Here is a 14026-nt window from a genome sequence, read left to right as displayed (position 1 = left end):
CGTTTTCTTCTCTCCCTATATCCATGTTCCTAAGAGTTCAACCCTGGTTTCATTAACATTTAAAATCGAATGACTTGGTTGTATTCATCTGTGGACAGCGCCGGCTCTCTCTTTTGTACTCCCTGCTCACAACCCGACTCCATGGAGCCTGTTGAGTGTGAGAAAAAAACAAACAAACAAGCAAAACAAACCACACACCGCAACTGGGCCTCGCCGCCATGCTTCCACATCCTGTGGCTGTTGCCTTCTGGGAAAACACGGCTTTTCACACTCTCTAAACGCTGTCCGCGGTCCGCATGGCGCTCTCTGATACTAATACCCATCAGAGGCCCGTTCCCCCCTCTCTCTGGGATAGGGAGCTGCAGGTGGGGTCTTTTATGTGGATCTAGAGTCTGGCGGTGGGGCCCCCCGTGGGGAACCTGAGGTAGCAGCTCTCTGCCGGTACAGGCCACCCTGCTGCGGTGTGACGTGGTTTCATCGCGGCTTGGTGCTCATTGATAGTCCACGGCATTTTAAGAATTACTCAGGGTTTACCTTGTGCCCGAGATCTCATTGTTGTGTGTGGAGATACACCGCTGCCAGTTGTCTGTGTATTGTCTGTCCGTCTGTACTTAAAGTAGCATGCTGGGTATCATGGTATTATATTATGAGCTTTAAAGGTTCTGTTGGGAAGATAAGCGATCTGAGGTTTTGTTATGGCAAGCTTTGGTGCCCTAACATGTACATTCTCATACGTGGTTTATCAAACATAATTATTTATTAACTTTTTTTTTTTTATTAACTATTAATATTTTTTTTATTTTTCCTCATCATCAGGGCTAAGTCCTGTCCTGAGGCAAGGCATGATGAAATGTTACATCTTTGTTTTCTTTCTAGGGTGGGAGACTGTGGAATGCTATGATGTGAGCTAGCCATGAACAAATTTCACATACATGCCATCTGTTATGCCAAGAGAAGAGATGTATGCTTATGTATTATATTTTCCTAATTACGAAGTCACTAATCTAAGCTGATGAATGTGGGAAGTTTGTTGTATTAAGGTGCTCTCAGTCATCATGAGGAAGCTCATGTTTTTCTCATTTTCATTTGAAAGTCAAATAGGTTCTGGATCATTCCAACCTTTTGGTTTGCAATGTGCAGTGGTTGATGCATGTTAACATAACATCCAACATGCAGGTGTGCCCAAAGCGTGACACAGGCAAAGGGAGAGAGCGAAAAGAGGAAAACTAAATAGGCCATGCCAGAATTGGATATGCATCAATACGATGTATATTACAGCAACAAAATTAGTTGAATGTGAGTGTGTGTGCTATGCCCCGTGACTCAAAGCTAATTAAGTCAATAGACGTTTTAAACAAATATTTCCCCCCCAAACTATGTTAAAAAAAACACCAGATCATTTTACACAGCGTGTCATCAGTCATCCTGAAGGAATTACAGAGAGAAAAAAAAGAAAAACGTAACTGCTAGCGCTAACACGCTACCGTCTTAATTCAGCAAGAGCCAGAAAACGTAACCGCTAGCGCTAACACGCTACTGTCTTCATTAAACACGAAGCAGAAAACGTAACCGCTAGCGCTAACACGCTACTGTCTTCATTTAATAAGAGCCAGAAAACGTAACCGCTAGCGCTAACATGCTACTGTCTTCATTAAACACGAAGCAGAAAACGTAACCGCTAGCGCTAACATGCTACTGTCTTCATTAAACACGAAGCAGAAAACGTAACCGCTAGCGCTAACACGCTACTGTCTTCATTTAATAAGAGCCAGAAAACGTAACCGCTAGCGCTAACACGCTACTGTCTTCATTTAATAAGAGCCAGAAAACGTAACTGCTAGCGCTAACATGATACTGTCTTCATTAAACACAAGGCCGAAAACGTAATCGCTAGCGCTAACACGCTACTGTCTTCATTGAACAAGAGGCAGAGAACGTAACCGCTAGCGCTAACACGCTACTGTCTTCATTAAACACGAGGCGGACACTCTATCCGCTGGGCGCCTCCTTGTCCCTGACATTTACCAGCGAAATTTATGATTTTCACCTTCGTCTATTTTAAGTTGAGTTTTAACCTATAAATTGGAGCTACAGCTGGAGCCAGGTGATATTTATCAATGATGCCAGTGTTTTATAGGCTGGTCAACTCCGACGTGCAGACTGCTTGTTGAACAGAAGTACCTACAAGCTATGTTGCTACCTTGGGATGGTGGGATGTGTGGATCGACATGTTAATTGGTTGGTTATATATTATATAACCAATACGTTATTGTGCTACTCTGTGGTGTATCATGATATTTTCCCTGCCTCTATCAATATTTGTGTGTATATAAAAGGCAGTATTTTGTTCGGTAGTTAATGGCCCTCCATACTGAATCATCATTTGACATCATGTGAATAACAGAAGTGTCATGTTAGACACCTGCGTTTGCACCTCCAACCTGTTATGTTGTGACAAGGAGGCCCGGGCACTGAAGCACAACAAGACACTTCCCTTTGACCAGACACTAATCATGCATACTGTTCGTTTCTATTACTGCTTCTGCACTGCAGAGCGCCATTATATTCTCCCTTGCATCCGGATCCTTCGTTTCCAGTTTTAGGTGTTTTTTTTGGCCAGACATTGGTGGACATGTTTTGAAGAGCCTGTCATTTTGTTCCCCAATGTGTCCTCCCTTTAAGTGTACATTTTATAGTTCTTCCTCGTCTCTTTTGTAAAGGCATGTTTTGTCAATATCTACAATAGACCCTTTCACAGAGGTGTCATCATAGGACAAACCCAGCTCATAACACTATCTGCTGCACTAGTTTGTTATACCCATGCCCATGTTTGTATCCTACTTTTGTTTTTAATGGTTTGTTTGTTCAATAAATGTATTCGTTTCTTAATTATTTTATTCAATTTGGTTGTTTTGAATCATATTGAAAAATGATTTATTCTTTCTTACTTAGCTTCTTCTGTTCTTATTTACTGTCACAAAAAAACACATTTAAATAGCTAGTAGATCTTTAATGTTGATAGTTTTAACATGCATACACCTTCGATATACCTACTGCTAGCAAACTGGAGATTTTACACTTTTCCTGTAAAGGTTTCACGACACAAACATATTTGACTGGTATGCAAAGGCATGGCAAGGTTGTTTCATTCTCCGTGCCACACACCCCCTGCCATTGGTTTAAATGGCTATTAGAAGGTATGAATTTGCATCTCTTCATCTCTATGCTGTCCCATTTGCAACAGTTTTCCATCACTGCTGACAGGGTCTCAAAGCACAGGAGGTCTTGTTACCTATCAGGTTTGAAGATTCATACCGCTTTTATATAATTTGTTTTTGTCTTTCCAATTTTTTTGCACACTTAATTATAATAGCTGTAGTACACCATTGCACATCTGTAATAACTACACAAAGTCTCTTCTGGTTGTTTAATTTGGTATGCCATCAATTAGAAAAATGTACATATTGACTATATAATAGCCATTTTGTCATTCTTGCCCTGTGATAAAAAAAAGAAAATATTTAATTGAATTTACCACAGCTTTCAACTGTATGTTACCAGGCAATGATATGGAGAAAAACAGCACTAACACATCATTTACTTTGAATCTGTGGACTGAATCTCTACTTATTCCACACATACTGAACGTTGCCCTGGGCATCCCTCTCAACCTCTCGGTCCTGGGGCTGATAGCGGCAGGACTGCTGGTCAAGGAGTCTGAAATAACCGCTCTCAACCAGACTCTGTGTGAGCTTGGCCTCTGCATATGTAGCGTGGCAACCATCCTCCATTATTATATTCCAAATGAACATCTGGGATCCGTTATCAATTTCCTCGTTGGACTGCAGATCTCGGGGCGGCTGCTGTTCATGACCAAGGTCTGTGTGAGCGTCTACCTCGCCGTGTCTCATCCCGTTGCTTTCCTGAGGTTCAAGCCCCGGAGGATCCAGGTGGCAGTGACCGCGGTGTGTTGGCTGGTGGTGCTGGTGTTCTGCGTCGCCAGCTCCTTGGTGGACCACAAGAAGCTAGTACTTGCAGCGTTAGCCGGGACCGTCGCCTCCTTCTTGATGCAGCAAATCTTTGGCGTGCTGATCCTCAGACGGTTGGTTCAGCCGCAGCCGGGCGCCCAGAGGGCGGGGAGAGCGGGCATGAACGGCGTGAAGCTCAGAGCCTTTGTGATCATCGCCACACTCCTGGTTTCCACCCTCTTCAATACCCTCCCCTTCTGTGTCATGACCGTTATGAGCCAGGTCCTGACCAACAGGGAGTTTGTGCACTCGGGCTCTATTGCTGGGTACTTTGCAGTTGTTGGAGGCTTCATTAATCCACTCCTCTGGGTTTGCAGGGCTGAAAGACTGCCTTGCATAAGGGCACCCTAAACAAGAACCTTAAAAATTAGTTGCGATTTTTTGGTATGTATATATATCATTGTTTGAGGGTATCAAAAGTTGTCATTTGTTCTGGCCTAACATCTAACAAAACAATGTGTGTGTGTGTGTGGTGTGTGTGTGTGTGTGTGTGTGTGTGTGTCACAAAACTGCCGTTTTGAAAGATGACCATTTCAGACATCTCATCCAGTTGCCATGGACAACACTTTTTGTACTCCTTCTCTCCGGTCATTCCTTGTCCGGAGAGACCCCGTGTGTGTAGTGTAGCGTTGTGCGATTCAACATCTGCGAGCACGGCTGTGTTTTTCTGGTGGTTGTGTGAGTGGTGGCGGGGCGGTCCACTTCACTGAGCTGTAAAAGAGAGGGATGTGTGACGTGCTGCCATAAACCAGGCAGGTTAGTTTGTCTGAAGTACCTTCGGGACGCTGAGAAGACGCAAGCCACCATCAGAAGGCTATGGTCTAAGGAGAAGAAGTGGCGAGCTTCATCAACAGTTTTTCCCGGAAGATTTTTGTGCGGTGGTCTTTTGCTGATTATAGTCCCTAATTTCATTGTTTTTGTTTTTTCAATAGGATAAAGTAGTTGCAATTCAATTCTGTATGTTCCTGGTATGTAGTTTAACACAGCTATTTCATAATCAAATCTCATAATATATCTATCTGTGTACTTGATTGTAATTAAACTATAAATACATTATAGTCGTACATTTTTAAATAGAATATTGTTTCTGACTACCACCAACTGGTGAACTTGCATTCATGTTCCTTGATTCTGCTCAATTGAAATATATATTTTTCCCTGACACATATATAACCCATATACTTAATATCAGATCTAGGACCACATATGAATGTCATCCAACCTGATGTTATGTGATGTGTTATGTGTGATGTTATGTGAAATCTGAGTCACATAGCACAGCATACTCAATTGGATTCGGGCCACTTTTCAAGACACTAAAGCTAGTACTCGATTGAGAACAATGTTTATGTTTAAATCTATTTAGTGTTATACAGAAACCAAGCGATGACGTACTATTATAGTTCCATTTGATTATTTGTCGTCTGTTTGTGGTGGCTGCTCTGAGAGTCCACTTTGTGTTGTAATAAAACGCCAACTGAACCAACCGGGGTTTTAGTTTCCTCTCAGTGCTATAAGCTTACGTCGTCAGCTTTCATTCTTCGTCACACTACTCTCAGAATATGCGTTGGTATGAACACAAGCAAGGCAAAAGAAGAAATAAAACACATCCATCCTTATGTCTGTAAACATGTTCTCCCCATCCATGATGTCCAAACCGGAGTTCGTGCTATTTCTGTGACGACTAAGAGAGACAGTGTTGGCCAGAAAGAGTGACTGAGAGAGAGAGAGAGAAAGAGAGAGAGAGAGAGAGAGAGAGAGAGGGAGAGAGAGACATCCCTTACACAAACCTTCTAGCAGCGCGACCTCCGTCGCCACCTGCTTGTGATGAACGGGGTCTTTGTGATCGCTACGGTGATCTCATCTGCCTTCTCGTCACGCAGCAGAAACGTCGCAGCTAACAGCGGCAGACCTGCGCCGTGTCTGACGAGTGCACTTCACGTCTACCTTCCCACAGACACACATCCGACTCCTAACACGGCGCAGATACACGCTTTTGATTTGGAGCCTCGCTTGAATAAAACGTAGTAACGGTGGCAAGGGTCATCCTGTGAGCTAGTCATAGCCTGCTCACAAACACTGGAAACAAAAAAGTCAGACCTGAAGTACTGTCAGACCTGAAATACACTTTACCTTCTCGCTCTGGCTCTCTGAGGGTTTTTTTCTCATCTTCTCTTCATCTTTTGATCAGTTATCATCTCATCTTTTGATCAGTTAAATATACTAACAAATTAAGCATAAATTAGTTATTCCATATCACTGGTCATATAAAATGCCTTTCAATTTACTGTATATGATCAAGGGTTTTAAAAGGGGAGTATCAATTTACACTCTTTAATGTTATGCATAGAAGCTGGAACACACTGTGTGTGTGTGTGTGTGTGTGTGTGTGTGTGTGAGTGAGTGAGTGCGTGTGTGTGAGTGCGTGTGTGCGCATGTGCGTCTACGTTTGTGTATGTGTGTGTTTGGATAGCTGGTTGTCATGTGATTCAGGATAAAGCAACAATCTCTTGTATTCCAAAAACGATAGCAAATGCAAAGCAGCAACTTGGTGCAGACTTGTGCTCCACATCAAAGACACTGTTGCTTATTTCCTAAGTGAACACACTGGCCACAAGTGCAGCTGCAGCTAGTCCAGCTGTATGCTAATAGCTGGTCTTGTGTGTGTTTGGAGTCAAAGCAGTTCTTATTCTGGTAAAGGCAGCCTCTAAAGCTTGGCTTTTTACATATCGGGGGGGGGGGGGGGGGGCGAAACATGGCCATTTATTATTTGAATTATTACAAAGCAGAAATATGAAGCAGCCATCCACAGACTCTTGTCGATGTCGTGTGTCTTTTGGCAGTCGAATGTTAATTAAATTGAATGAGTCAAAACAGATCGCCACAACTTGGACCATTTTTCATTTTTACATTATTAGGGTTTAGCAAAAAGCTGTGTTGAAAACTCAGCATATATTACCTTCTGTTTAACAGGGAGACCGTGTCTGTCATACTCAAAGTTGGCACTGGGTGTCGAGGATTTTAACGGAAATAGTATTGCCTTGTGTTTGTTTGTTGTTCGTCAGTTAAACCATTTAACATCCAAGGACTCAAACCTTTGGAAAATGGTTGATTCTGACTTCCACCCTGATCTATCATCCATTGTTTCCCCTCACTGGTTCTCTTTGATCTCTCTACAGCACCTTCATCTTTTCTTTACTTCCCCTTTTTTCTGCTCATCCTTAACTCTCTATATGTCTCTTTTCCTTTACCCTCCCCCCGCCCTCTCGCTCTCTCTCTCTCTCTCTCTCTCTCTCTCCACCTTGGCTGTGTGAAATGGAAATGCGCAGACAGCTGCTCCCGGTTCTCTGAGTTGGTATTCAGCCTTCGGTGTAATTAATGGCTCTGCAAACTGTGACTCATCTCAAACTAGGTGAGGGTGGCTCCATAACCAATATCTACTCTCACACTTCCTTTCCTCTTTCGTCTCGTCTCAGTCTCTCTCGCTCTCTCTTCCTCACTCCCTATCCCATACCACCCTGCTCACTCGTATGCTCCTCTTACACAATGTCTCCGCACACATGGATGATAACACACACAGACACAACAAAAAAAATGTTCAACAACAATCTATGGACACTAAAGTCTGGTCTCGTCCCATGGGGTCATATTCAAAGTGACCACGGGGGGTTCTGACTAACCTTCTGTAGGATGATACCATGTTTGGATCTGTTTAAGTAAGCTTTCAGTTACTTCTATGGTTGGGATTGGGACGCTTGAAGCTAGCTTAGAGTTAGTTATTTAGAGTATTTTTAAGTTGGGTTAGATGGAGGTTGTATGTTCATACTAATTTTGACAGCACAGTGCATATAAATAAAAATGAGCAATCTCCATTTCTGACCCGAGGGCGAAAACATAGCAGGCGACCTCAGGCCCCAATATGGTCGGTGAATTAAGTCATAGAAATAGTGGCACCTAGTTTGATTAAAAGCCTGCGGTCACCAGCTACATCATTCCCTCTCTCTCAATCTACCCTCCCTGTCCATCTACACCGCCTTAAGAAAGAACGGTCCTGTGAAGACCCTGATTCCACTGTACCCTGCTCTGCTCATTGCCACGCGTGGTCCTGCCTCACTGTAGCAGGCCACTATGCGCCCTGGACACACAAGGCCTGAACCACCAAAGCTTCCCAAACACAACCGTAGAAGATGGCAGACCCTGGGCACAACCACCGTCATGGTTGTGCCCATGGGTTACAGCCGAGCAGTGACGTAGGAGGAGCTGGGAAAGGAAAACAGCTCCAGGACTTCCTTCCTGCCGGCTATGTCTCCTCCCATTGTTTCCTCTTTAAAGCAGTGACTCGCCTGCCGTCTCTCACGTTCGCGTCCACCTCACCCAGAATATTGGCTCGGAGTCGCTCCAAGGCAGGAGTTATTTGTTATGCCTTCAGCATGTTTCCTGTTCGCTTATTGCTTGATGATAAGGGACTTGGTAATCATGTTATGAATGAAGAATGGATCAATGCCTTGGAAGAAGAAATCGAAAAAGACTTAAGAAGAGACCAGAAAATGTAGAACATCTCCCACTGAACACCAGGCCTTTAACGGAGCCGAAAAGGACAAATCTATCCAATACAAAATTGGTAGACACCTACCCACAATGCCCTTCCCTTCTTCAGTCTTTCAATTCGTTTTTCATTTAGTCTTGAATTTCATTTAGTCTTGAATTAGTCACTGAATTAATTAGCTTCTTCCGTGTTTAAAAAACATGTCGCATTTGAATCTTTGGAAAAGAGAAATGTGTTTGGGTGCAGAGATGTGTTTTGGGTGCAGAGTTTCCATCTATTGGGATGACGTACACTTTGAACAGATGACATTACATTACATACAGGTGGGGCTGTTTTGATTACTACACAAACAAGGAGGAAAAGCCCCAAATCCTTCCAATCAAACACGAGGCGAGCTGTAATGGGATTTTAAACGTTGTCATTAGATCTGTTCCCTTCAACAGACACAGTTAGAGAAAATGGAGTCAATGTACGATAGAAGGAATTGTTCATTATTGTTGAAGATGAATGAAAATGAAAGAAGATGAAAATGTTATATATATTTGTATAATATATTTGTTTTAACATACTTGGATTGACGTACAATATTTATGAATAGGGTTTAGTGCACTGCCGGTGTAGCTCTTCAAGTTAAAACAATATATAAAGTAGGGCTGTTAAAATGAGTGTGATAATGACTTGTTAACGCCATCTTATTTTAATTTGATTAATAAAAATCAGAATAAATTTCTGTTTTAAGTTATGCTTAATTTACATTAAATTACACTTGCAGTAAGTGACTGCCTGATTACATTGAAGTAAGTGACAGCTTGTTTACAATTCCCAAATCTGTGGTGCTACTTATTTGAAATTAACTACACTTTTAGTAACTGTTGGTTTACAATTGTTACAATTGTACTAATTAACTGCCTGTTTACAATTCCCAAATCTGTGGTGTTCCATATGTTTCATATTCAACCCACACTGAGTGAGTCAATAAAACTCCCTCAAGATCACTTGGTCTAGTCTTTGCTTATTAAGTACATTTGGTATGAATGATAATGTGTCATTCCATTTGATTATTTAATTTACCTTCAATTGGAATGGATTTAAAGTAGAATTGAAAAAAATGAGCTAATCGTGAGTTAACTCACTCACCAATACTATCAGATTAATCGCGATAAAAAATTGTAATCGTTTGACAGCCCTAAAATGTGTGTATTTTATTCTACTTTTTACTTATCTCCCTTAAGTCATCAACTACGACTCAAGTGTCATAATGTTTAATAATGAGTGTATCGACTATAGAAGACAATCTTGAAAATCAACGCACTCACGCAACCCCCTTCACCCACTACCAGCGTGATTGACACGCAAACTGGACATCGCTGCTTGGGATGTCCTTCAAATACTCAAGTCTTGTAGTTTGGGTTTTTCTTATCTTTTACAAAAACTCAACATTGCACTTATAAAACCTTGAAGGTCCCTGAGTGACTTGACCCCGTGCCGAGATCACGGTAAATTCTATTTTGTGCTGCGTGGATCACATTCCATAATCAATAGCTTAATTGAGACGCAGTGCAGGGGTGATGACCTGCGAGAGGATAGAAGATAATATCAATATCTTTATTGATAACTCTGCTCCTCTCAGGGGGGACTGTTCCCCCTCACCACCCCTCCTTTTACCCCCTAGTGGCCTTCTCCATGGCCTCCTTTAAAGCCCTCTCATTGGCTAATTCCCCCAGAGACTTCCGTTGGAATTGGTGAACCAAGTTTAAGCTTTCTACAAATGGGGCCTTTTGCATAAAGAATTCTCTCAGCCACGTGAGTCCCTGGTTATTCACTGAGGGTCTATTTTACGGTAATGGTGAACAACGAAAGCTTACAAGCGCTAACGCGTTAAAAAAACAACAAAAAAAAAACACGCCCCCCCCCCCTCTCACCCCCGACCCCGATAGGGGTCAGAGGACAAGTTTAGTCACCGCTGCTGTGATCCGATTCAAAAGCAATCAGGGCGGATCCCATTCATATCCATTAAAGAGCCAGGTGGGTCGATGGAGGGGAGCTGCACCTCACGGCTCCAGGGTCTGTCAGGAGGAAAGAGATGGGCTGGCCCACCGCAGCAGGTTGGCAGTGCAGTGAGGGGTCATAAAGTGTGGGATGTTTATCAGGCCATGTTAGATTTATGTAGATCTGTGTATCTGTGTGTGTCTGTGATTTAGAGTCCGATGTTGCTCTTTGAATACATTTGTCTGTGCTCAGTGTGTGAGTGTGTTTGCGCATGTGTGTGTGGTTGTTAGTGTGTGTGGGTGTGTGTGTGGGTAGATATGCTTTGGTGTGTAGGTGTTTGTGCACGGGTGGGTGTGTGTGTGTGTGTGTGTGTTTGTGCGTGCGCGCGGGTGTGTGTGCGTGCATGAGTGTGTGTGTGTGCGTGCACGCATGTGTGCCAGCGTGTGTGTCATTTTGTATCTGTCTTTGTATCTTTCTCTCTCTGTCTCTGAGTTGGTCTATGTATTCAGATGTGTCAATATTTGGGGGGGGGGGGGGGGGGGTTCTGCCTCAAGGTGTTTATCTGTATGTCCTGGATGTATTTTGGTCTCCATTTGTATGTGTTTGAATGTTTGTGTCCAACTGTGACATCAATATTTTGCTTGTATTTATGCGTGTGTGTGTGTGTGTGTGTGTGTGTGTGTGTGTGTGTGTATAAATGAATGTGTGAATGTGAATGAGTCCATCTGTGTGTGAGTGAGCGTGTGTTCCTCAGCGTCTGCGTGTGCGGCGGCGCAGTGCATGCAAAACTTCCAATCTCCACGTCCGTGTGTGTCCTGTGGTGTGGTCCGTGCAGGAGCAGCATGCCTTCTCCCTTCCAGTGTCTGCTCTGCTTTCGACGCTGTGTGAACTGCGTTTTCACTTGTATTGTTCCCTGTATTCCGGACCGTGTTGCCTTGGTGCCCTCAGAGCATTTAAAACCCCTGGGTGGTCGCCGTGCCCTACTTTCTAGAATCTGCTGCTTTCTCCCCCTGTAATGCACAAACAACCGGCACACTTTACACCACACAGTCCTCCACCCCCGCCCCCCCCCCCCCCCCCCCCCCCCCCCCCCCCTGCTCGTACCACACGAGTACGAGGTATAAAAGGCCCGGCCGACCTTGGACGGGGGAAAAGTACAAAACGCGGAGGAGACAAATAAAATGTCTAATTCTTACCTCCCCTCTCTCTTCTGTTCCCCTCAGCAGAAGGCATCTCGTATACCGGTCCGAGAAAGGAGAGGAAGGGGGAATGGAGAGAGTCCAGCAGGGGTAGGGAAGAGGGGGGGGGGGGGGGGGGGGGTAGGGGGAGGAAGGCAGAGAGAGAGGATCTGTGAGAGAGAGAGAGAGAGAGAGAGAGAGAGAGAGAGAGAGAGAAGAGAGAGAGAGAGAGAGAGAGAGAGAGAGGAAGAGAGGGAGGGAGGGAAAGATGCAGGGAGCGTAAGGGCTTACACTATAATAACGTGTCAGTACAGCCGGCCCAGACACAATAATCTGCGGTGTGTTTGTTTTGCTGAGCCAGTTGTTACAGCGAGAAACAAATACGATTCATCATTTTATATATTTATATTTACATATATGGTCGACCAAAAAGGTCTAATTGAAGTAGGTTTCGGTGCTGTGTAACCGAGCGGTATTCAGGCAGCCTTTACAGACAGCGTTTCAGTAGCAGAACGTGCTGTGGAAAGGAGAAGGGAAGTCACCAGTTCTCTGGCGGAGGATATGTAGGCCATGTCACAGCGTGGTCATGAAATTTGAACTACAAACAAACAAAAATACATGGAAACACATAAATGGCGAGATCTTTTATAACCAGAACGTTCAGTTTTTCATTACATATCTGTTTTTCAGCGACATTGTCTCCATACCTGACTCCTATTTCCACCCTGTATGTATTTGTATGCATTCCCACTATCTTCAACCCCTCCCTGGCCATGTCACACATTCCATGGTTATTTTATTTAGACGCTACACATCACTACATTCAGTCATGTACAGGACTCACTATGACACAGCCAGCGCTAAACCAACAGCGCACACACACACATCCATCCACTTAGATAAAGACATATACAGTATCTACATGATGCAGCTGAATCATGACAGAGAGATGTACCTCTGAAACAGCTAGCGCAGCACAACTGATGCCATCGCCCCGTTTCCACCGTCAAATCCAGGCCGGCTTTAGCACAGCCCTCTGCCGCCTGCGTCACTCACTGGAGGTAAACCGCTCTGCAAAGAGGATAGACCCAAACATACAAACAAACAGCTTTAATACACCTACCTACCAAGTCGCTGTTCTGCTTCAGACAAGGTTTTTTTGTACCTGTTTGCCCTTTGGCAGCTATGGGGGAGTGGGGGAATGACCTTATTGATTAACAAATTAACCAATCGATGCATTGATTTTTTGGATGATTGATCCTCAATGTAGTGTTTGACATTGCTTGTTCTCAGCTGCTCTTTTTTGACGTCCTCTTGTAACTGGCTGGGAAACACGCACACTTACATGCATGAACCTGTGTCTATGCATGTGCGTGTGAAGATAAGCACTCTATTGGGTCTCATTTGTCCTTTGGTCGGTTTTCTTTCTTTCCAAATTATACACGTTATATTTGATATCTATATTATATATTTGATGTATTATACTGTGAACACAAAATACAACAATTTGTAGATCTGGGCTCTGATACAGTGTTGCACACGATCCAACGCTGACACTTACACACACTTAACACACACACACACACACACACATTGCATCCCACATGCTCTGTAAATAGAGCGCAGGATGTTGCAGACATTTGGGCGAGTGAACAAACAAGACATGCTCATGGAGAGAAAGAGAGAGAGAGAGAGAGAGAGAGAGAGAGAGAGAGAGAGAGAGAGAGAGAGAGAGAGAGAGAGAGAGAGAGAGGGAGAGGGAGAGGGAGAGAGAGAGAGAGACGAAGGACAGAAAGAGATGAAGGAGAATAAAGGAAAACACTCCTTCAGAAGTGGAGAAGGATGAGACGGAGAGGACAGGGGAGGGCCGAGCGAGGGACAGACCCCGGGCGAGGAGCGGTGGGGGGGGAATGGGTGCTGGGGGCAGGGGGGACAGATGAAGTGGTGACTCAGGAATAAGGAGGGGAACAGGGAGAGAAGAGGAGAGGACTGTGCACCATAGGAAACATTGGCATGGTATTCCTCCCTGCTGTAACCATGAGGTTCATTGTTCATTCGTTGTGCGGGAGAGACATCTCTCCGGCACCTGTCCATTGACGGTCCACTCCTCCTCTCGCGCCGTCTCTGTGTCTCTGTCTTCCACAATCTTCCACCTTTAAAGGGATTCAAGTAAAACTCTCTTTACCAAAACACTACCCAGGCTTCACTCTGTTATAAATACAGTACACCCAATCTTTAAAATCTGGAAAAATATTCAAATCATTGCATCATGCATCTGCTGGCAT

At 43.9% G+C, this 14026-nt stretch overlaps 1 protein-coding gene across 1 annotated transcript in view; it reads left to right on the top strand.

Moving 5' to 3' along the window:
* Positions 1 to 3569: 3569 nt before the first annotated feature.
* LOC311341144 (receptor-type tyrosine-protein phosphatase delta-like) overlaps positions 3570 to 14026 on the top strand; it is a gene marked incomplete at its 5' end in the record, with an annotated part of 134450 nt that continues 123993 nt past the window's right edge. The window contains one exon of the mRNA XM_084466038.1: positions 3570 to 4294. Within this exon, the coding sequence (XP_084322164.1) occupies positions 3570 to 4294 (725 nt within the window). The remainder of the gene's footprint in view (positions 4295 to 14026) is intronic.

The sequence above is a fragment of the Micromesistius poutassou genome, assembly GCF_964030765.1.
Source record: "Micromesistius poutassou genome assembly, chromosome: 3".
NCBI lineage: Eukaryota > Metazoa > Chordata > Actinopteri > Gadiformes > Gadidae > Micromesistius > Micromesistius poutassou.
Note: the sequence above shows the minus strand (reverse complement) of the source record. Positions and strands in the feature narration are given on the sequence as shown.